Genomic DNA, 27,730 nt, shown 5'->3' on the forward strand with positions numbered 1-27,730 from the left:
CCCCACCAGGACACCTCCATGCCACTCAGCTGCTGCTGTCCTCTTCCTGCAGGGGGACCATGCTGCCCTCTGCTCACCAGGGGACATGCCTATCACCTTGGTGTCCCAGCAGACCCCAAGCTGCTTGTTTGCTCTGGCTCAGGGACAGGGCTGTTGCCCAGCAGCCCTGCGCCCTGTCCTTGCAGAGATTTGTGCTTTCCACGGTGTGGCAGGGAGCCAACAGGGCCTGGCTGGTAACCAGCAGCCTGAGGCGAGCCAGCATCATCCTGGGAGTACAGTGAGCCCTGTGCCTACACTGCCTGCCAGGGCACTGGGGGCACAAGGAGAGCACCCATTCCCCCTGCCTTGCCCCCATCAACTGGGTCCCATGCTCAGAAATAAGTGCTCCGGACAGCCTCAAACCGAAAAGTTGTTTTATTGGTACCATACATGACTCATAAATGGCACAAACTATGAAGGGGAGGGGAGGAAAAAAAAAAAGGGAAAAAAAAAAGAAATAAGGCGGCATTACAGTGTGCCCGGGGGGGCAGCAGGGGGCTCCACACCCTCCATGGGAGCCCAGCAGTGCGGCGGCAAGAATCGTACCTTAATTGCAAACAGAGCCCCCCTCCCCACAATGGGCTCCCGCTCTGGGAGCCTACCCCTACCCACCAAGGGGCCATGGCGACCCCCCGTGCTTATGGCTGGGGGTCCGCAGGGCTGAGGTCCCCACCTCCGGGCTGCCTGAGGAGGGGCCCAGGAACTAATGCAGCCATTTTTCTGGGGATTTTGGGCTTGGGATCAGGCCTGGGCTGAGCCAAGAGGTTCCCATCTCCCTGACTAACCCCAGGGACAAGAGGAGGACATGTTATGTCCCCCCACCTGGCTCAGCAAGCCCTTGCAGTCTCAGCCGTGAGTAGGTGAGACAGAGGGTGCAGGCAACACCCCCACTACAGCCAGAGACAGTGCTGGGGGCAACCCCTCAGTGGCACCTGTCAGCCCCCCTACCCCATGGGGCAGCTGAACGTGTGCTGCAAGATTCCTGGTGGGGAGCTGGAGGGGTCTGGCAGGGAACAGAGCGCACAGCCCCCGCCCCCCAAAACCGCAGGGCTGCTCCGCTTGCCCCAGGGCTCCCTTACACATGCACAGACAGACACACAAACCTCTTGCACACACATTCTTGCACACACTCACTCCTCTTGAGCCAGAGCAGTCCCCCCACAACCCCAGCCACCCCCACAGCACTAGCTGCAACCCCACCTCGGGGCTGTGACAGGGCGGGGGGGATGGACATGGGCACCATGACCCTGACCTCAGCGCCCTCCAGAACCCCCTAGCCGAGGCTGCTGGGGTAAGAAGGTGGTGAGCACAAACGCCCTCCCACAGCACCTCCTGTCTTCTCCTTGGAGGGGATGTCTTGTCTTTTCTTTTTTTTTAAAACCAAACCCCCCCCCAAAAAAAAAGAAAACCCCAAATTATTATTTTTCTCATTGTTTCCCCTAACATCAATGGAGGCACCTGCTCTAGTGATAACACATTGAAAGAACAGTATCATACACACTGTCTACAGCGCGAAAATGTACAAGCACGAGGTACACGAACCCGAGGGGGGGGGGGGGGGAGCGGGGACAACAGCACACAAGATTTACATTGAGGAGGGAGGCAGGGGGCTGCCGCCCCCCAGCCCCTGGAGGGATTAGAAAGGAAGTCTGCAAAGTCTCTCCTTGGTTTGAAGCTCTCCGAACTGGATATAAAACGCGACTCCCAAGAGAAGAAGCCTGTACAAAAGTCAGGACAGGGTGAGAGGGGCTGAGGGCAGAGAGGGGGGAACTGGCAAGGGGGCTGGGGGAGGCTCGTCCCATTTTTTTTCTTTTTTCTTTCTTTTTTTTTTAAACTTACAATTTTAATAATATTATTTTTTTTTTCTTAAAAAAAGACAAAAGTAGGAGGTACCAGGAGCCAGGGGTTGCAGAGGGGCCCCAGGTGGACTCACGCAGGGCAGGGGGAAACGCAAGGGCTGCAGGCAGGAAGCCGAGGGCACTGGCTGCTCCAGCACAGCCGAAGACCCTCCACGGCCTCCCCGAGACCTCCCCAAGCACTTCCTATATACAGAGTCCCCCCCTTGCCCTGCTGCGCTCTTGCCCCTGGGAGTGAGGAGAACGGGAGGGTGCAGGAGAGCAGGGAAATGCGATGGGGCCTTATGCTCGACACCACCTCAGTGCAGCAGGATCCGACCACAGATGGAGGAGGCTCCATGGCAGAGCCAGTGGCACAGGGAAGGCTTTCCATCACTGCCCCACCCACTCAGTCCCAGGTTGGGCTGAGGATGTGCAACCCTGCTACAGGTGGCTTCTGCAGCAAACCCCAGCTGTAGGACCCAAGGAGGAGGGTCTCTAGGCTGCGCCAGACCACAAGACAGGGCATCTGCATGCCACCAGCTTCCCAGTCGCACTAGCCACTGCCAACACCTCCCTCCTAATTTTCCCCGCTCTGCAGGCAGGGGCTGGGCACATCAGGGTGGGGATGAGAAGCTGTACAAGAAAGAAGCAGGAAGGAAGAGGGAGAATGGGGAATAATGAAGCTACAGCCCCGGAAACCCACCCCCGTCTTGGGGTCCGGCAGGGAGGCAGGCATGGGGGGAGCGAGGAGGCGTCGGGGGGAGAGGGCTGGAGGCTGCCAGCCTGGCGCTCACCCCAGGCCATGCACCCCATGGTGGGCCACACGGAGCCGATTGCCCCCGGTACCTCGCCGCTTCCCAGTCACTCTCTGTTGCAAATGTACAGGTAGATCGGTTGGGACTGAGTCCACGGGACGGCTGGGGGGCCGTTACTGCGACGCCTGCGACGTGGGGTTCTCTGACTTGCTCTCCTGGCTGGAGGGCGGTTTGCTGTTCCAGGGGCTGTTGGCCCCCAGCGCTGGCGAGTTGTTGAAGCTGTCCTCGTCGTCGATGCCGTTGGCGGCGTCAAACTGTGTGTTCTCCAGCCGGGTGATGAGCCGCTCGTCCTCGTCCCCAAACTCCCCCCCCATCAGCGTGGGCTCGCCTACCACCATCACATCCTGAAAGGGGAGACGGTCCCGAAACATAATCGAGGTGGGGGGAGCCCGGGCCGCCAGACCCACCCCCAACACCACAGACCCTTTCCCTGGCTGTGGGGCCACCGCCACATCTCCATCATGGGCCCAAAGGCTCGAGCACCACCTGAGACAGCATATCCTCACCCCCTTGCAGGGGAGCAAAGTGGCTCAGAGAAGGCAGCTGGGTCACCCTTTCTTTCTCTCCTATCATCCAGAAAGAGCTGGGGGAGCTCAGTTCCTGGGGTCCCCTTAGCCACTCCCAGGGGCCAGGGCAGGGAGCCCTCCCCTCCAACCCTGGGGAGGAAGAGAGAATGGAAACGGGATGCTTACAGGTACCTGACTGGACAGGGCAAAGGTGCTGGCCGGGCTCTTCTTCTTGCTGTTGCTGTTGTTTGTGTTTCCCCCGCCGGAGCTCATCGTGCTGCCCCCTGACATCTTCCTTTTCCGACGCTTGCTGGGCTGCTGCCGCGCTGGCTCCGCTGGCAGAGGAGGGAGACATGGTCAGTCCCAAGGAGAAGAAGCTGGTCTCAGCCTCTTCTCTGCAAAAAACACCATCCACTCTGGGGCTGCATCATCAGCCTCCTCCCCTTCACAACTTCACTGTCCCCTCAGTGCAGGGGAGGAGAGAGTGCATCCCCAGCAAAGGGTGCAGGGAAGATTTCTGTCCCTGTTTTGGTTTCCGAAAGCAGCTGGCAGCCCTTGGGCAGGGAGTGCTGGCTGCCTGCAGCCCCACTCTGCCCCCGCAGGAAAGCAGGCCATCAGAGAACAAAGCCAGCTGCCTGACTCGCTGCCACCTGCCTCACAAGACAAGGCCAGGGACAGGCTCTGGGGCTGGGAGAAGCCTGCACTAAGGACAGGGTATGAGCGGGCAGCCTTGGAGACCCGCAGGGAGTACAGCAGTCGGTGAGAGACTCACCAGGTGGAGCAACCATCCGTTGCCACTTCTGGAAGAGGCAGGTCTTGAGGCAGTCCCGGGGACTGAGGCTGTAGGTCTTGTGCCGTGACATGAGCTCCTGCATTGGTTCTAGGATTACACAGAGCTGCAAGGAGGAGACAGACATGGAGTTAGATTGTGATGCTCCAAGCCCCTCTGTTGGGCAGCCATCTGTGTTGCACCAAACCAAGCCACCACCGGGAGGCTGTAGGCTCCAGAATACCCACGTGGCTCCCTACAGCCTGTCTGCAAGATTTTTCTTGCAGAGACTGCCCTAGCTGTCTCAGAATCACAGAAACATTCAGGCTGGAAAAGACCTTCAAGATCAGCAAGTCCAACAGATAACCCTGCTCTACAAGGTTCACCCCTAAACCATATCCCCAAGCATCACACCTGAATGACCTTTAAACACATCCAGGGCTGGTGACTCAACCACCTCCCTGGGCAGCACATTCCAATGCCTGACCACTTTGCTGTGAAATTTTTTTCCTAATGTCCAGTCTAAACCTACCCAGTTGTAGCTTGAGGCCATTCCTTCTTGTTCTATCACTACCTGTGAGAAGAGACCAGCACCAGCCTCTCTAAAATGTCCTTTCAGGTAGCTGTAGGGAACAATGAGGTCTCCCCTCAGCCTCCTCTTTTCCAAAGTAAACAGCCCCAGCTCCTTCAGTTGCTCTTTATAAGATTTATTCTCCAGGCTCTTCACCAGCTTTGTTGCCCTCCTCTGCACTCGCTCCAGCACCTCTACATCTCTCCTGTATTGAGGTGCCCAAAACTGGACACAATACTTGAGGTATGGCCTCACCAGAGCTGAGTACAAGGGGGTCTCCCCACACCCCACAGCAGCAAGATGCCAGGAAGCTAAGGGCACAATATGTGGCCACCCAAGGTCCCCCACTGCAATCAGAGCTGTGTCCCCCCCACTCTCCCTGCATGCTTACTCGGAGGTAGTTGAGTGTGGAGTTTGAGAGCCCACAGCGGGTGATGTTCTTGGATAACTGGTCCAGCATCTGGGGGTCCTGTGCCTAGGAGCAAGAGGTACAGACAGCTCAGCCACATATGAGATGAAGACAGTCCTCCTGTGTCCTAAGTTATGATGGGGCAACAGGGCCGAGGTCCCCCCCATAACCTGCACAGCAGGGAGAAGGGCTCATCAGCCCCGTGCCGCTTGTGCCACAGGGGGAGCTCCCACAGCGGTACTCACATGCATGGCAAGGATGCTGCGGGGGATGAGCTCTCGATGCTGGCGGATGCTGAAGTGCCACGTCTTTATCCTCATCATGTCGTCAAACATGAACTCCAGGTACAGCCGCCCCTCCACACACACCTGGGCAGGGCGCAAGGGTCAGCAGGGAGCAGCAACTGGGGTCAGGTACTTGCTGCTCCCACTTCTCCCAGCCCAGATCCCCTGGGAACCCACTGGTGAACACCAGGATGCCCTTCTAGTGGCTTGCCTCTGCTCACCATGAGACTTGGCACAAGCCAAACCCACAGCTGTCATGGGATCTCCACGCAAGGGGGGATGCTGCAGGGCTGCCTGAGACACATGGAATTACAGAGTGACACTCAACAAGACACAGAAATCAGCGTCACTCTCTCTGTGGGGCTGCAGCTGCCACAAGGGCACATGGGCCTGAGGGGCAGGAGAAGCTGGAGGCGGCATCAGTACCTGGGTGAACATGGGTTTGCCGTGCTGGGTGACCATGGTGCACTGGTCACAGTCCAGTGAGACGAAGTTGTTGTGGAAGGACTCCTTGGGGTGCTTGAGCACATAGTAGAGCTCTGTAGCACCCCCTTCAAAGATGCTGCGGAAGTAACGGGGAATCAGAGTCCGGCCGATAGCTGCAGCGGGACGAGAAGGAAGACAGTGTCTGTAAACCTGGCTCACCCAACATGTCTTGTGCTGCACAGGGAGGGGGGCCACAGTCACTGCCAGCTGGAGTCAGCTGAGCACCTCCAACGCCCTGCCCACAGCCCACCCCTGCAGCACAACTGCCACATCTCCTGCTGGAGAGGCAATGAATGCCCTGGGGAAGAAGGGCTCAAGCTGCTACTCACTGTATCTCTTTGGTCCATCCTCCAAGCAGAAAGTGATTGTTAACATGGCATCATCCTCAAAGAACTCTGTGGTGAAGGCATCCCACCACAGATTGTCACATTCCTGGGAACAGCAGACAGATCCAGATTACAAGGAGGGGAGACAGCCAGTCAGCCACTGGCAGCCAGGCACAGCAGCCACATGCTCAGCCCATGGAGGTCTACTCTCCCAGCTGAGTGCATGGAGACAGGAATGATGAGCTCTGTCCCACACACAAGGCACTCTGGGACCCATACAGCAGGGCAGGATGCTGCTGCCAAAGGAATTCCTCCTAGAGCCAAGGCAGCTCATGAAAGCAGGCAGTGCAGAAGACCCCATCCCCAAAACACACACCCTGGAGCATCCTCCCACCCCTGGCCTCCCCACTCTCCTCCAGCTCCCCACCTCTGTCCAGTTCTGCAGTCGCTTGTTGAGCTCAAATATCCTGTAGTCAGTCTGGTTCCCATACGGCGTGTGCCTCCTGCCCAGGGAGCAGAGCAAGCAGTCAGCTATGGACTGGGGAGGAGTCCCAAGCCTGTGGCAAGGGGACACACAGCCCCCTCCAAGGCTAGGCAGAGTCTAAGCAGTCCCTCCTAAATGCCAGACAGCAATGTGCTGCTGAGGCACCCCCACCAAGGGCGTGAGGTCCCCTCTCAGCAGTGCCCCTGCCAGCCCCCTGTGCTTACCCGATTCCAGGCTCCAGGTATGTTGGAGGGTACATGGGAGTAGGTCTGGAGAGGGAAAGAAATGCCAGGAGGTCAGCACTGCTGGGGCACTCTCTCTCTACTCACCACAGCTCCCCCCTCCCTGCCTCCAGCAGCAGGCAGTTGGGCTCGACGGAAGTAAGACCCCACCTACAGTGTGGGCTGCACCCTGGCTGCCAATGGCTGATAAAGCCATGAGGTGACCTGCACCACTTAAACTGGGCTCTGTTTCACACCGGAGGCTGCTTCACTGCACCTAGGACCTGACCCATGCCTCTTTGGACATATGCCCAGCTTTTCTGCAGTTGAGGCTGGTGCCTGGCAGGATGGAGGTTGGAGAAGAGGCAGTTGCAGCAGGAGCAGGGAGCGCTCCCTGTCCTGGATTACCCCAGGGGCCTGGCTGGGCCCCATGAAGCTTGGGGACCTAAGGGCTTCCTTTGTCCCATATATCACCCTTTCTCCACTCAGTCCTACCTATGCCTGCTCCAGTTCCCACTCTCCCCTTGTACTAACTCTACATGCTGCTGGGAAGTATAAGAGAAAGACACTGGAGTGTAGGATGCAGAGAACCCCCAGCCTTGCCGACCCCTCCCTGGGCCCCAGCTTACCCCACATCTCGATCCAGCATGGTGCCCGGGTGGAAAGGGGGGAAGGCGTTGCCGTTCGGGGGCTCCTTTGGCGAGTACAGCTTGAATGACTTAGAGGAACAGCCTGGGGAGAGAGAGGAGAGGGGGTCAGCCAGGGGTACCCTGCAAGAAGAGGCACGCTGCTGCACAGAGGAGAAAGATGCAGGATCAGCCAAGCTCCCATCAGTACAGCCCCATCCTTCCTCTGCTCCCCCTTTATGCCAGCTCAGCTCCTTCACCTCACACACAGCTCCAGGCCTCCACTGTGCAGGATGGGACCCACAGGCTCAAGGCTGAGATCTCAGGATCTGCAGCCAGAGGGGCTGGGATTCGTCTCAGGGATTTCCCACTGGTGCTCAGAGTTTGTAATTTCTCAGATGGCTGAGCTCCAGGGACGGTGTCTGAGTGGGACAGTTCAGCTGGCAAGCTGGGGAGCGATGTGGGGGCTGGGCAGGCCCTATCCTCCCTCTCACCCTCCCTCCTGCACCACTCCTAATCCCACCGACCTGACCCGGGAATCACAGGGGATCTTTTTGCTGACCTTTCTATCGTCATGGTGACGGGTGAATAATCACCCGGAGGGACGGACCGCGGGTCCCCAGGCAGCCACCATCTGCTGCTTAGGCAGGCCAGCGGCCACCCGGCTCCCGGCGAACAGACAGATCCCACACACCAGCCCCCAGCCCTGACCAAACCACCCCAACGCCTCACCGCCCAAGGTAGAGAACCAGGAGTACACAGAGGCCTACAGGGCACGACTGGGTGTGCAACTCGGTGTGCCACGTGTGCAAGCCAGCACCCATCCCTGAAAGCAACCTGGGGACCCCACTCAGGCCCACCAATCGCACACAGGGCTGCCTGCTAGGTCCAGCCAGGCCAGCATGGCCAAACCCATCTGAGCTGCCTAAGGGGCAGCCGGGGACTCCCACACTTCCCAGCCCCCTCCCACCACCAGGGCAGGCTCCTGGGAGCGGTGGCTGCCAGCATCCCTCCCCGAGCCCCATGGGAGCCCTGCCCCGCCCCGCGGCCAGCAGGAGCTGGCAGGCTGCGCCCAGGCGCTGCCGAGGCATGCGGCTCTCCCCAGCAGGTAGCCGGGCAGACAGGCTGACCTGGATGGGGTGCAGCGGCAGGCAGGCTGCCAGCCAGCTCTGGCTCCACCGGCTCAGCCGGCCCCGCCGTGCATGGGCACGTCTCCCTGCGGGCCAGGAGCTGGCTGCACCAGGTTGCTGGCTGCATCCGGGGCCAAGGTGGGATCCCCATCAGCTGCCTGCCTGCGTCCAGCCGGAGGCTTCGCGCTTCCTGATGCCCGCAAGCTGCCAAGGATTGCTGCCCAGTGCTCCAGCGGTGGGGAGAATCATCTGGGAGGTGACGGGCACACTACTGCTCATCTGGACACCCCCATATAGCCAGGCTGCTGGGAAGGGTGCTGGGACAGGATTGGAGCAGCCACTTGGCTGTAATGGCTGCGGGAGGGGAGCAAATAAGCATCAGCGTGGAGGAAAGTGGTGCCACCAATACTGGGTCCAAAGATGCCCAGCTCAGGATGACATGTTAGCCAACGCAGGAGCCTAAATGACCAGGGCATCACCATCGGTGCCAGGCCACTTGGGAGCCCACAGTCGCAGGGATCACACACGCAGCTGAGCAAGCACAGGCTGGTCAAAAATAGAGGAAATCTCCCCCCCGGCGTTAAATCCAGCTTGCAACAGGGGAAATCTGTCTCACTCTTTGTTTCTTGTCTTCTTGGGGCCCCAGTGCCTTTCAGCGTTTCCCCGTGGCAACCAAACCCAGCTTCTCCCCAGCACCCACCAGGATGCAACAGTCCCGTGGGGCTGGAGCCAGCCTGGCTGCTCCCTGCTCCTCAATCCTGCCTGCCTGCAGCGAGGATAAGTGGGGCATGGCACAATTTCTCATACAGCTGCTAACAATGTCAGCCCCTCACTCTTACCTAACGTTTTCATAGATAAAAAATCTTTTAATAGGGAGCTTGGTGCTGGTGTGAGGGAACTTTTGCTTTCTGCTTTAATCACTGTCAACTTGTGCCTAATGGTAACCATAATTCAACCGGAATTGCTCTGGAAGCACAGCATTTCCATTTCCTCCACGCCGCTGTTAAATGACATGACGTTGAAGTGAAGGCCGAGGCATAGGAAACTTCCCCAAAACACGTGTCTTCTGTTGGAAACAAACTGATTCATTAGGCAGAGGCAGCAGTGGCTGGAGATGGGGAGCTGAACTGCTGGTTTCCAGTCACCATGTCCTCAGGGAGGACTTAAGAAAACCCAAAAGTCAGACCCATCAGGTCTCATCCTCCCATGCTTTGTTTTTATTCACTGATGAGAGACAGGCAGAAAAAGCCCCCCAGGTTTCTTGCTATTGTGGATCCCCACCTTGTTTCTTGTGATGCAAGAAGGTCTCCTGGAGTGGTGAGACCAGGGAGCCACATCACTGTATTTTGTGCAGCTCCCTAGGCCCCTGCTCCCCTGAGGTGGAACAGCAAATCAGCCAGTTCACTGCTCCAACCCAAGCATCCACTCCCATCCCAGGACTTCCCAAGCAGGCTCATATGGACATAACCTGTTTTGGGGGATTCCCTGAGTCTATGCAAGGATCTAGAGGAGTGGAAAGGAACCTGTTACGTGACCTCAGCAATACCTGCATTCTGACCAAGTATTATTTTTAATGCAGTGTAAAATATATTACTGGATTCAGTGGTTTTGAGTAATGCTAACTAAAGCCTTAGGATTTGATATAAGCTGTCCAGATTCTACATTCACTGCAGACACACCACACACATTACACAAAACAACAATTACTTTACAGCAGTGTCATCAACATCAACTTTTACCCACACAAGGGGCGTACTGTCCATTCAGGAGATTCCTCTATCATTTCCTCTTCCCTTCATGTTGCCCCAGCTCCCTCAAGCCTTGTCCTGCCAGATGCAGTGACCCAGAACTGCCGGCCCTTTCTGAGCCAAGGGCAGCACTTGGCCCCAGCCATGCCTCTGCTCTGCCTCCTGCTTTGAGCATAGAGGATCTGAGCCAGCCTGGTGCAAACAGGGATGTCACTTGTCAGCTGAGCATGAGATGCCCCAGTGGGCTCCAAGGTGACAAAAGAGGCTTCCCATGGCCATCCCTGGGTACTTTTCCAGCACTGCAAACGCATGTATGGTTGGCAAGAGGAAAGAAATCAAGCTGACGCTGCAGCTGGTGAGCTACTGGCCCAGGCAGGTCTGGGCAACCTGCATGGTGCCCGTGGCCAGGCAGGCGGCCCCATGGCTCCTCCTTGGCATGGAAGCATGGGAAAAGGGAACCCCACAGAGGGATGCCCTGGCTCAACATCCTCTACTGAGGCCAGGTGCCTGGCCAGGGGCTGGAGAGAAACGGCCCGTGCTGCATGGAGCTGCCATGGGATCTTGGGCAAGGAAGCAGCTCCAGACATGCAGGTACCCCAGGGAAGGGAAGGTGGGTGCTGCCCAACCTTCTATCTCCCTTCTCTTCCTCCTTCCGTATGAGCTGCCAGTCTCATAAGGCAAACTGTTCCGGTGTACTGCCCAGTGGCATTCCTGGAGTAGGCATGGTTAAACCTGAAACCAAGCCCTCAGGGCTGGGGAACACCAAGTTTCCCAAGAGCATGGTGGGCACCTTGTGCAGCCAGCAAAGCCAGGAGATGGCATGGCACCGTGAGCTGAGACTGGCGCTGGTCAGGGGATATATTCAGGGTCTTCCCTGGTGTCTGGCAGGGACAAAAGCCCCTGCTTGCATTCCCCTCATTCAGTCTTGCAAAGAGCTGCTGAGGACAAAGGCTGAGCAGCACCAGCATCTTGATCCTACACCTGTGGCCACCAGCACAAATCAGCGCTCCTTGCCCCATAGAGAAGCTGCACCCGGACAGGCAGCCAGTGTGCTTTCTCTGCAAGCAGCAAGGACACAGGGACTTCAGAGGCCAAACAAAAAGATAAAAATAAATGAGGAAATGGGGCTTGAAAGAGACCACAGGGTTACAGCTCAGCCAGGGAGCATCCTGCTCCTCCCAGCAGCCTGGCAGCAGCAAAGAAGAAGGAGAAGAGGGCTAGCCTTTGCTCAGGGCTGTCATGCTTCCCGGCATGCACCTTGCCTGCTGCTTCCTGGCTGCCTAACGAGGCTTTAAAGTGTAAATAGCGATATTGTTTTGCAGGGCTGCCTCCGTGGGGTGTGGGAACCTAACAACAGCAGGAGACCCATCTTCCCAGCCCACCCATCTGGCAGGGCTGCCAGGAGGGTGCTAGCCAGGAGGGTGCTATCTGGAGCTGGGCGCAGGGCAGCGTCTCAAATAATTCACGTGGCTTTGCCCGGTGACAGTGCCTGATGTTGGGGAAACTGGCAGGGCTGGGAGGCAAACACAGAGAAGTATTCAGAGGGACTGGGTCAGACAGCAGCACATGGAGCAGAGTCCATGGTCTTCTCCCACAAACCTGCCTTCACTTCTTTCTCCTCTTCTCTAGAGCAGAGGGGATGGAGCATGGCCAGCTGCAAACCCCAACAGTATTAAACTGATAGGACCCCGGCAGCGCACACCGACGCACAGCACAGGACATACACAGAAACAACCTCAACTTCCAGCAACCCCATCTGCATTGAAAATGCAGAACTGACCCAGCTGAAGCTCCCAGGAAGCTGAGCTGTCCAGAGAAAAGGGGATACTGCTCCTGGAGGAGACGATGGGATGATGCCATGGATCTAGTGTCACCCAGAGTGAGAACCTGTATAACACACTGTGCAGCCCTGTCCCACACAGAGGCGAAACTTGCAGCACTGCCTGCCCTGCTTCATGCAGGGATTACCCTCTCTCATTTCTCAAGCCACACATCCAAACCAGCCACAGAGCTTATCTTGACCACCAACTACCTCCCTGCTCACACCACGTGGCTGTGGCACAGTGTCCCGTGTGCAAGACAACAGGGAGGAACATGTGCCACAGCATCCTGCCACATTAGTGCAAAACCCTCCTGCTGCAGCACACAAAGCACCCTGGACCAGCAGGTGCCCCTCTCTGTCATCTGGCTTCCAAATTCAGAGGGACAGACAGAGAAGTAAAAACTAGCTGCATGTAGTTATTACAAAGTGAAAAACTTGATGCAGGCTGCAAAACGTTGGCATCCAAAACCCACTGGGCAAGGATGGCCCAGCCAGGACATGGATTTGGAGGCTGAAGCTCTGGGTGGTTGTGCGGCCTCCACTCTGCTGGAGCCCGGGGTCTCCTGAGAAGGCATCCTGTGGAGCTAGACACCCAGTGGGGATTTGGAGGACCTCACTGTCCTGCAGTAACTCTAGGGATGGCAGGAGTCTCCCCTCTCCCATTCAGGCCCTCCAGTGATTCAGATGTGGAGATTTCTCCAGGAGGGAAAACGGGAGAAGAGCACACCCTGCCAGTTGCAAAACAGCCTGAAAATTGAATCACGTCCAAGGCTGCAAGCCCCAGATGCAATCCCACAGATAACCCAGTTTCAGCTCCACTACTATCAACTTACCACGAGGCAGTCATTTCCTGCGACTCTCGGGGAAATATCCCACTGTCCCTAATTACTCCTTTCGGCTCGCCGTCTCAAAGACGATCCATAATCAACCGCTGCCGGTTTCAGCCTCAGGAATCAACCTTTCACATTTTGGGCCGCTTTCCTACTCGCCCAAACTTACAGCCCAGGGCCCTGCCACCCTGCAGGGGCTCCTGTGGTGACTGGGCTCCTGTGGTGACTGGGCTCCCGGCCCTCCCGCAGCACACACACCGAAGCACCAGCAGCAGTCTCGCCAGCTGCATGACGTGAGAGCCGCGGGACTGGAAAATGAACCCGTGTCAGCATCCCGTGAGAAAACCTTCCCAATAAACTAGGATTTTTTTACATAAAAACAGTATTTCAGGCTCTGAAGCAGCAAGGAAAACTTCACAGCCACAGCCAACCACGGCAATAGCCCGGCCAGCACCTCTGCTCCTGCCCCTGCTCCTTGCCTACCACGCATGTGGTAGAGCAAAACCACACAGCCCCGCTCCGTGGTCGGGGCAGCCCTCCACAAGGACAGGATCCACCTGTGAGGACTGAAGCCAGGAGCCACAGGGCAGAGAAGTGCTAGCAAAGGGCTGAGGTCTGTCCCTCTGGCTGCAAAGGGGGATCCCTGAGCTGATCCCCTGGACCTGCTGGACCCCAAAGTGCTGCTGCCTCAGAGCACAGGAGGCTGTCAGTCCCCACGTGGCACATGGAGATCCTCGATCCCGGGATGCAACACTCCACCTTGTTCCCTGCAGCTGCCAATGGCGCCGAGTGCTGCACGCTGGGACGGGTAGTCTCCGGAGACATTGGCCCCGCTGACAGCCGCCTCACTCCATGTTGCCTCCTAGGTGGAGCCCCGCATCCCTGGCAGCCAGCCAGCCGCCCGCTCCAGGGGGAAAAAAAGCTGGATAATTCCCGCTGCGAGGATGTGGTGGGAGCTGGCGCCTTCCAGCTGGCTGTGCTGCAGCAGCGTGTGCTCAGTGGCAAACCTCCACTCCGGGGTGCAATGCTCACCCCAAGATCCAGATCACTCACAGATGCCCATGGAGAGCAGGGACAGTGTGAGCACGGTGAGAACTTGCTCACTCCAGCTTGCAAAATATCTCTATCAGTTCTTTGAGCTCTGAGGGCAAGCTTCTGCCCCTGCTGCTCAGGCTGAACTTCTCTCTCTTTAGGACTTGGTTTAAGAGGCGATGAGAGAGCAACTGAGTGAAGGACAGGGCAGGCTGCTGGCAGTGCTGCGGACAGAGCAAACGCTTGCGGTTGCTGGACTCACACTGCGCTGCTGCACTGGCAGCATGTGCTGCTGCCGACGTCAGACCTTTGGACAACCAGCACAGGATGAGGCCAAAACCCCAGAGAGCAAAGGGACAGAATATGGCTGAGCACACCTGCTTGGTGCTCCCAAGGCATGAGCAATCCAGCCTGAGCTCCCAGCCCCAGCAGCCCAGCACTGCAGAAACCATCTCCCAACACCGCAGCACAGCCCCGGGGAAACCCTCCCAGCTGGGCATTCCTGGCCATAACACCAACTCCACATGAAACAACAGCAACCGGTGGGGCAGCAAACCTCATCATGGCAAGCACTGCAACCTGCAAGGAGCACCCTGAGCCTGCAATGGGAGGTTTCCAAGGGAAGTGTTGAGGCCAGCCTGCCAGTGCAGTGTGCAGGACTTGGGCGTTTTATTTTTTACACAGACCTCAAACTCAGACCAGTGCAGAGCTGCAAGCATGCAGAAGGTTGGCATGCTGATAAAGGCCAGTCCGGAACAACCTGATGTCCTGCCAGCCACAGGGCAGGGAAGGGCCCCTGAGGCTGGGCTGGTCCACCTTGCCCTCTTGTTGCATCTCAAGGGACTGGGGAGGCTGCCAGTTCTCACTGTTCTGTGAGAATGAGGTTCCAGGTCCCCAGCCTGGGGTACTTTGCTCACAAACGAACTTCTGTGGCACTGTGCTGGCCTTTTCCTATTTTACTTTGCTATGGCCAAAGGGAAAAGTCCCCAGTGAATGACAGAAAAAAGCCTGTATCACCAAACTCTCCACCACCAGCCTGTCCTGCCTTGGATCAAAACTTTCCTTTGCTTTTTTGAAGCAGCACAACCCATGCATCATTCTGCTTGGCATTTATCTTTCCCAGTCCCCAAGGTGTGCTTGGACCATAGACCTAGGACTTCTACAAAATCAGGAGACCAGAGACCACATTCAGTTCTTCAGTGATAAACCAAATTTTCCCACAAGAAGAATGCTCAAACCCCTAAGGCTTTAAAAAAGCAGTAAGGACATCCAAATTTGTCCATACTTACAACAGAGGTGGTAAAAGCCAAGACCTGACCAGCACTGGAGGAGCTACTCACTGCAAATCTGCCAAGACAAGGTACTATCAAAAGCACAGGGGGGACAAACAAGGAAGATCCTAAGAAAGTATCTCTGCTCCCATCCCTGCCTGACCCACTGGGCACCCATGAGCCAGCTCAGACCTTCCTGGTGAGAAGGCAGCAGCTGGGGGGTTGCAATGTGGGGTGGGTGCACTGCTCCAAGCCCTGGAAGATCATTCCCCACAGAACTCTGAGCCCTTGGCTTGCACCTCACCCAGGGACCAGCCACCACCTCCCATTTGGGCTCTTGCTGTGGCACCAGCCTTAGCAGAAACTGGTGGCTGTGCCCCAGGCTCTTACTGTGGTGTCTGGCCCCCTGCCAGCCAGGGTTGCAGCAAGGGGACCAGGAGCTGCCCAAGGGGGGTGCTTATCTTATCACCCACGCCAGGGCAGCAAGGCTGGCAGGACCCATGGAAGTCAGAGCCTGGCCTTCCACCCAAGCTCAGGGCAGCTCACCACGGTGTGCTTTTCAGGGGAATACTCCCCTGGATAAGACATCCCTCACATGAGCTGGAGCTGCAGTGCTGAGTCTCCCCTGGCCCCAAGGATGCTGCAACCACCCCCAGCCCCTGCTCCAGCTGCCCCAAGGCCAAGCCAGTGCTTTGTCTGCTGGCGAGGATGAGTCTCCTGTGTTCATGGCACCCTGCAAAAATGTGCACGATTCCCCCGGGATTTGCACCCCCTAGACCTTGTATTCCCTTCCAGGCACCCGTGGGAGGCTGGCAGGACCCTCCGTGCCGCGGGTGAGGCTTAAGTTGCAGCAGGCAGTGGGGAGGGGGGTGTGCAGCCCCTCGAGCCGGTCACCAGCCCGGCAGTCCCTGTGACAGCACGGGCAGGGGGACCAAGAGGGCGCGGGGCAGCTGTCAGGGGGCTCGGGCGGGGGAAGAAGCCGGGGGGGAAGAACAAAGGGAGCTGCAGGCTGGGATGAAGCAGGGCACGGCGGGGCATGGGGGCTGCTGGCAGCACCCCGCGGGGCTGGGGGTGACTCTCCAAAAGCCAAGATGTGGGGGCTGGAAAGGGGAGCCGGGGGATTAAGCAGGGAGGGGGGGCAACGGGCAGAGGAGCCGGTGGGAACCAGCTGGGGGGCCAGGGATGCACGGGTGAGCTGGGGGGAAGGAGAGGGACGGGGGATGTAGAGGGGAGCTGGGGACAACGATGGAGCTGAGCGGGGGGAGAAGGGGCGGGCGGAAGCGGAGGGAGCAGGCGGGGGGCTACCTTGGGGATCCCGGGCTGCACGGGGAGCCGGGCGGGGAGCGGCGGCGCCGTGCGGCCGCGCACAACTTCGCAGGCGCGGGGGCGGCGCGGACGGGACCCCGGCCCTCCTCTCCGCCACCGGGAGGGGATCGGTGGGAGGGTGGGGGACGGCGGGACACACGACAGGCCGGGACCGGGAAACTTCCGCGGGGGGGTGTGGGTGTGTGAGGGGGGGGGGGCGGGGTGACTCACGGCGGCGGCGGCGGGCGGGGGTCCGGCGGCAGCACGGGCGGCGGGCGGGTGGCGGGCGGGCGCGGGGCCGCCGCGGGGGCGGGGCGGGCGGGGCGCGGGGCGGGGCGGGGGCGCTTCCTTTGTCTGCGCCGCGGCCGGGACCACAATGGCTGCGGCGGCGGCGGCGACCGCTAACCCCAACACCGACACCCCCCGCCCCCTCTCGACACCCCTTCTGCACACCGACACCCCTCCCCCACCCTCACCACCCGGCCCCTCGCTCCTGGCGGGGGGGTGGGGTGCAGGGGGCTGCCTACGCGCCGGGCGTGACGGCCAAAAAGGGGAGCCCCGAAAACTGCCCGCTCCCCACCAGTGCTCCCCGGGATGCAGAAGGCAGATCCCGCTGAGGACCCCTGCAGCAGCCCGGGGTGGGTTTGCTGCCCCTGCGAAAGTTTCAATAGAACCAGACTTTTTTCCTAGTTTGGTTTGGGTTTTTCTTTGAAGTTTTTCAGCGTTTTTCTTTCTGAAACTTGGTTCCCTTTCCCTCAGTTTCTGGTAAGGAAACGAACGACAACCGTTTGGGGGAGGGAGAATTAAAAATTAAATGTGCTGCTTTGCAACTGCCACCAGACCCAAAAGGTCTCCTTTCCCTGATGAAACTACATCTTCCAATTAGCAGTGTTAACAAAAAGATACATTTTGGTAAAAAAAAAACAAACAAAAAATGTCGATTTCCCCCCACACACTACAAAAATAATTAAAAAGCATTTCCCCCCCCCCATTTTCTCCTTGCCCCATACCTATCCCTTGCAAACTCCTGCTCCCTACCCTGGCAGATTGGACTGGTACATACCTCTGCTCCCAGAACAGCTGGAGCACCTATGGGCAGCAGGGACATGAGCCAGGACCCCCCTGAGCCCCAGCAGTCCCTGTGTGGGGGTGGGAGAGCTGGGCCAGGCTCAGAGAGCTGTGACAGGCACACGCTGGGGCATCTCGCCCTGCACTCGCAGGCTGCCCTGCACTCGCAGGCTGCCCTGCACTCGCAGGCTGCCCTGCACTCGCAGGCTGCCCTGCACTCGCAGGCTGCCCTGCATGCTCACAGGCCGGCATGCTCTTGCATGCTCTCCCCAAACGCCTCCTGGCACACCCCCGGCTGGGTATGCACCCACGCCTGGGGCATGCACACCTTCCCACACCCCCTCGCTCACATGACCAGGCCCACACCTCATCCCCTCCCCAAAACAGCATCTGTGGGGTAATATGGGTACAAGCCACACTTGTTCTCCTCGACAGTGCACGCGCGATGGGCCTAAAACATCAGCAACGAGGTTTTGAAGGTGTCGGCCCCTCCATACCCGTGGCACCCCCAAATCCCTGCACTTGAGAGCTGGGGGCAGCCCTCTGCTACCCAACCACGTGTGCTACCAGCTGGGACCAGAGCCAAAGGAAGACAGATAGAAGACAGCAGCACGCCCCCACTCCTGTTCCCTGGACCAAGAAAGACTCCATCCCCATGCTGGTCCCCCTCATGCTATCATACCTAATTCCCCCTTCCCCTTGAAGACTAGCCTGCAGGAAACACCACTTTCTAGAGGCACATGGGTAAGCAGAGCAAAACTCTTTGTAAAACCCAGGTAAATAGAAAAACTCACTGGCACCACTCCCACAGGAACTGGGCAAAGGGGATGCTGCAAGTCCCCTGACATGCTGCCCCATCACTACCCACCCCTCTGCTAGCCCACATCTTCGTGGCACCAGGTGAAATGAGGCTGCGGCAGGCTGTCATCCACTATTGTCAGGCAAATAAACCACACTGGCCATAATGCCAGTGACAGCCACTGGCTCGCTGTGCCATCCTAGTCAAGACAGGCCATTAAATACAGCCCACCAGAACCCTGCTCCTGGGCTCAAGGATGCACAAGGCACTGCCAGCCACCAGTGCTAAATACTGCACCGTTACTGCAGAACACTGCAAAAAGAGTCACTCTGTCCCTCTATCAGCAACTCCCAGTGCCACGGCCTGAGGAACCAGAGGGGACCCCCCACCAGTCCCTGCACTCCATAGCCCAGTGCATCCACAGCAAACATGCCTCGAGCAATTTATCCTGGGGCTCAGAAGCCCTCCGGGACTGCTCACGTGTCCCTGCTCAGCTCTGACGACAGCGCTGGACTAGTCCACGTGGCTGCAGCAGCCCCAGCTGTTTATGGTTATAGCCGAGTTAATAATTAAATAGATGCTGGATGGAGAGCAGAAGGGCTGGGATGCAGCTGGGAAGTGTCTGTGGCGGCGACAGTGGTGGGGAGAGTCCCTTCCTCACGGTATGCTTGTGCCTGCAGCGTGAGAGAAGTGGGGAGCCATTCCAGCTCCCCAGATTTTTGTGATGGGGCACTGCATTCCACAGATCCCAGCTTCCAGTCTCCCCCTAGCAAGGGCCCCATGCCTGCTTGGGCTCCCCAAAGCCCAGCCCTGCTCCAACACCCAGTGCAGGTCTCAGCCAGGGAACTGGTTGCAGCTTGAGATCAGGAGTGAGCACAGGGATGCATCCAAATGGCAGATAGGAAGAGCCTGGCGTGTACCAGGGCAGTCGGGGGATGCCTGGGTCTCTCTGATCCCTGTGGCTGGGGCTCAGTACGTCCATAGAGTGCACGTGAGTGATCCCAGGCGAGCAGGGAAGCAGAGGCAGGGCATAACTTGTGCTGACACCAGGCTGGGGCCCCAGTAGGCGCAGTCGTAGTGGAGGGACACAGACACATGCTTACATGAAAAATAGCAATAAAAATCTGCTAGCTCTGCAAGCAGCACAGCCTGCACACTGGGACAGCCTGACCTGCCATTTCCCCACCTCCTGGACTTGTCCAAACAGTGGCAAGATCAGGGTACCTGTGTGTGCACACAGACACAGTCTGCAGTAGTGCCCCACAGCATGCACCCCTGAGACCCACTTTCAGGAAGGCAACAGTTATCCCCCACCAGAGCCCACCTTTTAAACATTAATATGCTGCTCTCCCAGCTAAAGTTATGCATGTCTGGATCAAGTGGGGCAGAAGGGGCTCCCTTTTTTGGCTGGAGAAGGCATGGCACCATCTCTCTCCAGGAGATGCTTGGGGGAGGCTCGAAACTCAACAGTGAGTCATGCCGGCCAGGCAGCAGATCCTGGGGGCTCCTACGGTTAACCCTTCACAACCAGAACTGCTTCCAGACAGCCAAAGGCAGGATTAAAGCCCAGAGATGGAGAAGAAGCTGGCTGCCAGGTCAGGGTTACTGAGTTACATCTTGAACACCCCACAGGAGACAGAGAAGAGGACCTGAGTATGCAAGCGCTGCGTGAGCAGCAACCAAGTGCATGCATCTGTGCCCATCCGCTCCAAAACAAGAGGAACTGGAGAAAGATTGCAGCAGGGTGCAGAACCCCGAAGTACACAAGGTCCATACTAGGTGTATGGCCTCTCATTGTGCCTTGCTCTGGCATGATGGGTCAGCTGCAGCACTGCCCAGCCAGCCACAGATTTTGAGGGGAAGACACAGTCAGCAGGCATGCTTTGACAGCTGCTGTTGGCTAGGGGTTTCCCTGTGGCACCAGCACCAGAGAAATGCCCTGCAGTGTTCTGTGCTGTCCTTGAGACATGGCAACTTGTGTCCTGCATGAGCTCAGTCCGTGTGGCCACCAGCAGCAGCAAGCCCCAGCCCCTTTGGCAGCAGCCAGAGGCCAGCCTGCCAGAGCTGCAGGGTTTTAAGACTCCTCCAGAGGCTCCAGGTGGATTCTCTCATATTACAAGAACAGTTCGTTTTACAGCCCCTTTCCTGGCCTAGGATCCCAAGCAGGGAGGGGGTGACGTGCACCATGGCTGTGCAGCCCCAGCATCCTCCATCTGCCTGCTGTCCCCTGAGGAGGCCTGCCCTAAAGGACAGGCACTGCTGCTTAAAAGGGACACCAAGGCACAGCCCTCAACATCCAGCCCCACAGATTCAGGGACTCTCACCCCAGCTGGAAAAGCACCTCAGTTCCTGCCTTGCTGCTCCTCTCCCTCCTCTCCCTCTGCCTGCCCAGCCAGAGCAGGATCCCCAGCATCCCCAGAGATCTGCACAGCTAGAAGCTGCCACCTGCTACTCCCCAGGGATAAGCATGGGGCTGGACATCCCTCCTGGTGCCCACATGTCACCATGCCCTCTCATGCTGGTAGCCCTCCAGGAGAAGATGGGAGACAACTCTTGGGGCCGTGGCTGCGTGTGGTTAACTCAAAGCAGGTAGAGCAGCAGAGCCCCCCCCAACGTGGTGCTGCTGAGCGCTCCAGAGCAGCTCTCCGAATATAGCAGCATCAAATAGCTCCATCAATAATGCATCGCTTCTGCTTCCTCTCGCTGCTGTGTTTTCGTTGCTAACATGCATGTCCTTCCTGTTAGTAGCTGCCTCCTCCCCACCAGCTAGGCCAAACAGGGACACAGCCACCGTGGGATGGGGATGGCAGCTCCAGGCTCAACTCCCATTGGGAGTGGACAGCCGGCCCCGTTCACTTGGGCAGCCTGGGATTCAGAGAGTACCTTGCCACAAGCCTGAGCCTCCTGCCACACATGTGCTGACAGCAGGCAGTATGCCATGGCTGCCCAGAGGATTTGGCACCAGTTGTTGAGCTGGGAGAACCATGATGGCATCTCCCCAACCTTGGTGGAGAAATGCCCCTCCACAAGAATTTCTGGCAGACTGGTACCCCCAAGCGCAGTCAGCACTCCCATTCCTGCCCCACACTGGGCTCCCTCAGCAGCTCTCCACCGTTGCACCAGTGTTACCATCCCTGGCAGGGAGAGAGCTCTCACCACCTTGCTCCTGCCTGCCCCTGCCCGCAGCTGCCCCGGGCTCACCCCAGGCCGGTTGGTGCAGGCAGGTCGGAGTGCCTGGGCCTGCCCCGTGCCCAGCAAAGCTGCGTGGCATGCTGCCATCTGCTCTTACAGGCAGAGAGGCAGGAGCTGAAGCGGGCAAGAGCTAGCACCAACCACCCTGGAGGGGAGGGAGGGTGGGCAGCTGCCTGCATCAGGCAGGAGAACCCCTGTCCTTGCAGGGAGTCCCCGGGGCTGGGCGTGACCCTGAGAGAATGCATGTGGCAGAGCAAGGGTTGGCTAAACTCGATGCTGTGGAGCTGGGGGGAGGGGTGGGAGCGGCCCCCACCGTGGGGGACTGCCAGCCCGACAACCCTCACCCAGCACTGTCCCTCCAGCATGGCCAGCGTCCCAGACTGGCTCAGGCGGCAGCTCCACCTGGGCTGTGCTGCAGAAATTTGGCTGCGCTCCCAGCACCAGCCCCTTGGCGTGTGGGAGGGGGGCCAGGGCTGCCGCTTCTTCTGAAAGCGGCCCCCCCACATCCACCACCCTCGCTGCTCCTGCCTGCCACCCCCACACCGTGAGGCCATCCTGGGGAGCAGGCACTGTCACCCTGGTGCAGAGGGACCTCAGGAGCTGCCGGTGGGTGCCACAGAGCTGGTGGCAGAGCAAGACGCTGCAAAGGAAGACAGAAGCTGCACCCCACAGGGCCCCCTGAGAAACCATCCAAGGAGTAGTGCAGGCAGGGCGTTATCTGCTGCCCCAGAGGCAGGGTGGAGTCAGGCCCAGGCAGGGGCTGATGCCTGCAGGAGGGAAGATTACACCCCACTCTAACGTTCACCCCAACCACTGACCTGCCCAGGAGCAACAGGGGCAAGTGGTGACAGAAGGTTGGTCTGACTGCTCTTGGTAGGGGTTCTCATCCCCCCTGCTGCCCATGGGCATCACTGTACCAGAGGGACACTCCACACTGGTGCACAACCCACACTCCTGTACCTCTGTGACCACGCTGTGGCAAACCTCCCCAAATCCTGCCAGTATCAGCCCTGCTTGCAGCCACCCCATCACTGCCCAGCTGAGCCCCCAGGACAGGCTCTAGGGGTCCCAGGCAGATGGCTGCCATCAACCCTATTCTAGGTGGGGCCCAGCAGACCCCTGGCAGCCTTGCTGGCTCCCCACCACCCTCCCTGGCATTGACAGGAAACCACAGTCCCAGCCTGCAGGCAAGGCTGATAACGGTCACCCAGCCCCATCCTGCCTGCACCCACCACTGCCCTGGGAAGGGGGCACCCAGCCCAGCCTCTTCCACATCCGCTGCTCCCCGAGCACAAGGTAGAGAAGGGTGCACCCACATCACATCCATGGGAGCTGTGTTACCCTGCATGGAGCTGGAGGCTCTTGCAAGCTGTGCCAGGGGTGGCCATCACGCAAGGACACAAGCACTACTGGTGTGCTCTCGGCACGTCATGTGCACCTCATGAGTGCAAGGCACACACGCACCTCCTGTGTACAAGCACCACTGGTGTGGCTGGGGAATCCCACAGCAGAGAGAGGAGAAGGCTGCATGAACTGAGTGAGCTGAGCATGAAGGGGGCAGGAGGTGACACCTCTGCTGCTGCAGCTCTTGCCCTGCCTGGAGGCATGTAGCCACCTGGTTGGTGCATTGTTAGCCACAAACACTCCCTGCCCCGGGGGTCCCATCCTGCTAGCCTGCACCCACCCACTTCCCAAGGGAGCACCTTTCAGAGCAGCTTTGAGTTGAGGAGACTACACTATTACTGGAGTAAACTCAGAGCCTGGCACGGACATCCAGCCTGCTGGTATGGCACTAATACCATCCCCATGTCTCCAGGTGAAGCTGACCCAGCAGCAGGGTGAGCTTGCACTGACCTGAGGAGTGCTGCAATGTGCCCAGTCAGTGCCCAAAACCCAAAGGAACTGCCTTGCCTTGCACCAGGTAGCCACACTACCATCCTGGCTTCGCTGGAGTGTGCCAGGCACAGGCAGGTGACGTGGTGCACGTGGCACCTACCGAGCAGGCATTTGCTGCACAGAGGGTGACGAGGTGAAAGGCATGTTCTGTCCGAGCATCGCCAGCAACATGAAGACAGCCTGGCTGAGAGCACAATGGTGTGCAGGATGAGGCCTCATGACCCTGCCACTGCCTCCTTCCAGCATGTCCAGGTGCATCCCAAGGTGCCAGGCTGCCCCCGGGGATATTTTGAACTCATGCACATCAGGGCTGCTCAATGCACCCTGCCCGCCCCCGGCCACCATGCCTCTCCCAGCGCATCTGTTGCGGGAGGCACGTGGCACAGCTCGGCCTTGTGACGGTGGGGGATGCAGAGTGCCAGCCAGAACGGAGGGAAATGGCAACGGGCTTTCCCCCGGATGGGCACGTCCATCCCGCGACTTGAAGAGCATGGGTCAGGACCTCCTCCTTCCTGCCAGGGAGGTGCAGCCCGCCTCCCTGCAGCGGCTCTCACGGAAGGTGCTGACCTGGGAATGTCACTTCCCTGCCATAAAGCCAAAGCCAGCCCTGCAGGGAGAGAGCACAGCTCCACTCCCCTCCTCCCACTCTCTGCACTGACACCGTCACTAAGGGTGGGGGGAAATGATTATAGCAAAAATAATTTCAACAGAAAGCATGGAACGTGGTGAAGAGCAGCACTCCTGGGCCTCAGGACTTCACTGGGGTCTGGATGCCAAGACCTGCTTGGTGTGAAGGGCTGAGACGAGTGGCCAGGCTGCCAGCCCTGCTCTAGTGGCCCGAGGGACAGTAGCACTGGCACCAACACTGGGTGGCTGCCACCCTGGCCTCCACTGGCTCCACTCTGAGCCTGGCACACTCTCCCTGCTTACGTCGCTAGTTCTAGGGTGGGGGCTGAAGCACTCTTATCCCTCCACTGACCCCAGAAGCTCCCTACCGTCCTGCCCACAAGGACCTCAGCAGGTTCCCAGATGAGCAGTACCCTCCATGCCTCAAACCTCTTGCAGAGAGGGGCGAGTAGCAGGGAAACATCACTGGGGGAGGGGGGCTCAAGAGGATCTGCAGCAGGGCAGGATGCACCCCTGGGGACAGAAGGCTGCATGCTCCTCTCCCAGGAGGAGGACACAATTTCGAAGCGGGGTGGCTGAGAACCCCCCCGCCGGCAGCTCCCAGGCAGGAAACTCCTCCAAGTTAACGCAGCCCCGAAGAGCAGCCTGGGCAGAGCGGCTCATTAAATGTTTCTGGCTGGCGGGAGGCCAGCGGCAGAGCTTGTTTTTTCTATATTCCGATAAACAGTCCGGGGAGGGGAAGGGGGAGGGGGGCGCAGGCTCAGGATGTGCCACCCAGCCCCAGCGGGGCAGCAGGGGGAGAGGCAGGGGGCACACGTAAGTGTACAAGCACGTTGTGTGCACGCACGTTGCACGCACCCGGGTGCCCTCCCTGCCACGGGGGAGCGGGCAGCTGGGGGTGACAACGACGCAGGAAGCCATTCTTAGGGATGCTCCCAGCTGTGGAGTGACCCCATGGCCCCCCATCAACGCACTCAGGGAGGACCCCCTCCTGGGTGCCCACCAACATGGCGATGACATTCCTGGTGGCATGGGGCCAGCTCCTGGGGGACGGGACAGGGCCCTGCCGTTAGCCGCCGCTTTGCCTTTGCTCCCGCGAAGGCAGGACCCCTACCGAGGCCGAGCGGGGGTGTCGGGGAGGGCTGTTGAGCCCCTGGGTATGGGGTGCCTGCTGGGGCGGCTGCTGTGGCTGCTCGGCCTGGCTCGCAGGGAGGTTCACGTGACTTTCTGCTTGAGGAAGCAACGCTCTGGCAGCTTCCAGTGGGAGATGGAGGAGGAGGATGGGGGAAGGGGCTGCCTGCCTTCATGGAAACACAGCGGAGAGGCGCAGGCTACGCAGGGGCGGGGGGCTGCCACGCAGGGGCACCCCTTTCCCCACCCTGGAGATCCATCTGAAAACCATCAGTTGAAGGCAGCCCTGGGGGAACGTGTGGGAACCATGTTCTGTCACAGTGTCCTGCTGCCTACCACAGCTCCCCAGCACAGGGGTCCTGGTCTTGGTACCTCTGGGGCACCAGAAAACTGTCGCAGGAGCTGGGCTGAGGAGTGTCCCCACTGGGCCCTTACAGGGACGTCAAGTGCTAGCTGCCGAGAGAAACAGCACAACCCTATCCCCTGAGACCCTGAGCAGGGCTCTCTGCTTCCACCACCACTGGGATCTGGTGCTGGAGAGGGCTGCAGTAGCCCTCCAGAACCCCTACCCTGCCTTGCACCTCCATAGCAATGCCCTGCACGCACCAGCAGGCAATGCAGCTGAGCCAGCTGCCCCCAAAACAGCTCCAGACCCCAGGTACCCAGGTGAGCATCCCTGCTGGGTGCTGAGATCTCACCAACTCATCACATCTTTACCAGGGCAACCCAGCAGCCCTGACAGCCCAGAGAAGCCAGAATTGAGAAGAAGCTTGCCAACATGGTCATGCTGGGTGGGGACTCAGCACCCCCAAGCAGAATGGCCAAGCCCCTTTAGGGACCCTGTGCCCCACATCCACATGGGGAGCAAAGGCATCCTACAGAGCTACTGACTTAGCCTCAGCAGTCTGCTCCAGGGTCACCCCTTGCAGTGCCACCTGAATGGCTGCCCAACACCCCTGCAGCACCCTGCCCACAGGGTCACAGTCTCAGGGCTGGCACTGGTACCCATGACATGGGGCCCCAGCCCTCATGATAATGGGTCTCAGTCCCATGAACAGAATTCAGCATCCATACCATTGGGCTCCCAGCACCCTTGCTGTGGTGTCCCAGCCCCACAGTGAGAACTCAGCACTCACACCCTGGGAACTCCAACCCTAGTGCTGGACAGAAGCAACCGTACCATGTGAGCCCCATTCCCATGGATGGACCCAGTGACCATGCTGTAGTGCTGAGACTCCAGTCTCTGCGCTATGTTGATCCCTGCTCCATAGCTGGAACCTGGCTCCAGTGCTATGGGGACCCCAGCCTCACAGGCAAACCACAGCACCCACACTGAGGAGTCCCACACTCCATAGCCAGCTCCCAGCAACCATGCCCCAGGGACTCAGCCCTATAGCAAGACCCCAGTACCAACGTCATGGGGACCCTAATCCCAAAGTTGGCTCCCAGCAGCTATGCTATGGCGATCCTGGCACCATGACTAGATCCAGCACCCATGTCATGGGGTTCCAGCCTCAGAGTCTGCCCCCAGCACCAATGCCGTGCCTCAGCACCAATGCCGTGAAGACCCCAGTCCCACTGTCTGCTTCCAACAGCCATACCATGGGAACTCTGGCACCATAGCTAGACCCAGCACCCGTGCCATGGGGTCTCAGCCCTGTAGCCAGCCCGTGGCACCAATGCCGTGGAGACCCAACCCCACAGCCAGACACCAGCACCGATACAGTGGGAATCTCAGCCCCACAGCCAGAGCCCAGTCCCCGTGCCTTGAAGACCCAGCCCCACAGCCAGACCTCAACGCTGATACCAGTGGGGTCCCCGCCCCACATCGAACGCCCAGCTCCCGAGCCAGTACCAATGCCATAGGGACCCCAAGCACACGAGCAGCCCCCAGCCCCACACCGCGGTCTCCCCGCCGCCGCGGCACTCACCAGGGCATGCACAGCCCACTGACATCTTCACATGCCTGGCCCAGCCGGGGGTCGCTGCGCGCTGCCCGGGCCGCGGGGTCTCGCATGGGCGGCGCGCCGCGGAGTCCGGCGCGGCGGGCAGCGGACAGCCCCGCGCGGCCGCGGGCGCGAGCACAGGCGGGCGGGCGCGCGGCGGACAGGCGGCGGTGGCGCCGCGGAGGCGGGCGGGGCGGGGGCCGCGGCGGCGGAGCGGGAGCGGGGGCGGCTGCGCCGGCGGCGGCGGCGGACGGGCGGGCGCGCCTCTGCGCTTGCGCGGGACGCCCCGTTCCCCCCCTCCTCCCCTCCCGCGGGCGCGTGCGTGCTGCGTGCGTGCGCGCCGCCCGCGCGCCGCCGGTTCCGCGCCGCTCCCGCGCACGCGGCAGCCGTCCCTCCTGTAGCGCGTCAGCCGGGGGGCGGGGGGGTGCCGCCATGTCAGGAGCCGGCGGCCGCCCCCCGGGTCGGGGCATTTCGCCCGGTCCAGCTGAGTGAGGGGGAAGCAGGGCGAGGCAAGGGCCCTTCCGCCCCGAGGAATCGGGCGGGCTTGCAATGGCCATAG

At 59.4% G+C, this 27,730-nt stretch overlaps 1 protein-coding gene across 4 annotated transcripts; it reads right to left on the reverse strand.

The window, feature by feature from the left end:
- Positions 1–398: 398 nt before the first annotated feature.
- On the reverse strand, positions 399–27,302 carry LDB1 (LIM domain binding 1). 4 transcript variants are annotated; one of them, XM_068139522.1, is made up of 11 exons: positions 27,157–27,302; positions 7,378–7,480; positions 6,752–6,796; positions 6,471–6,546; positions 6,047–6,149; positions 5,658–5,830; positions 5,193–5,315; positions 4,930–5,013; positions 3,971–4,094; positions 3,385–3,533; positions 399–3,036 (listed from the first exon to the last, which is right to left on the reverse strand). In XM_068139522.1, the coding sequence occupies exons 1-11, from the start codon at positions 27,179–27,181 to the stop codon at positions 2,806–2,808; spliced, it is 1,236 nt and encodes a 411-aa protein (XP_067995623.1). In that variant the 5' UTR covers positions 27,182–27,302; the 3' UTR covers positions 399–2,805. The 4 variants fall into 4 exon arrangements, with proteins under 4 accessions (XP_067995623.1, XP_067995625.1, XP_067995624.1 ...); XM_068139524.1 differs by lacking the exon at positions 27,157–27,302 and adding an exon at positions 16,744–16,758; XM_068139523.1 differs by lacking the exon at positions 27,157–27,302 and adding an exon at positions 16,513–16,617.
- Between the last annotated feature and the right edge of the window lie 428 nt (positions 27,303–27,730).

The sequence above is a fragment of the Melanerpes formicivorus genome, unplaced genomic scaffold (assembly GCF_026170545.1).
Source record: "Melanerpes formicivorus ecotype bairdi unplaced genomic scaffold, bMelFor1.0.p_v2 SCAF_6, whole genome shotgun sequence".
In the NCBI taxonomy this organism is placed as follows: Eukaryota; Metazoa; Chordata; class Aves; order Piciformes; family Picidae; genus Melanerpes; species Melanerpes formicivorus.

Bases quoted from the DNA above. Each gene is read 5' to 3' on its own strand.
- LDB1 (XM_068139522.1), bottom strand. From the start codon at position 27,181: ATGTCAGTGGGCTGTGCATGCCCTG. The intron at 6,797-7,377 runs GTAAGCTGGGGC...TTCCCTCTCCAG, and splicing joins ATGCTGGATCGAGATGTGGG to ACCTACTCCCATGTACCCTC. The intron at 3,534-3,970 runs GTGAGTCTCTCA...CTCCTCTGCCAG, and splicing joins ACGGATGGTTGCTCCACCTG to CGGAGCCAGCGCGGCAGCAG.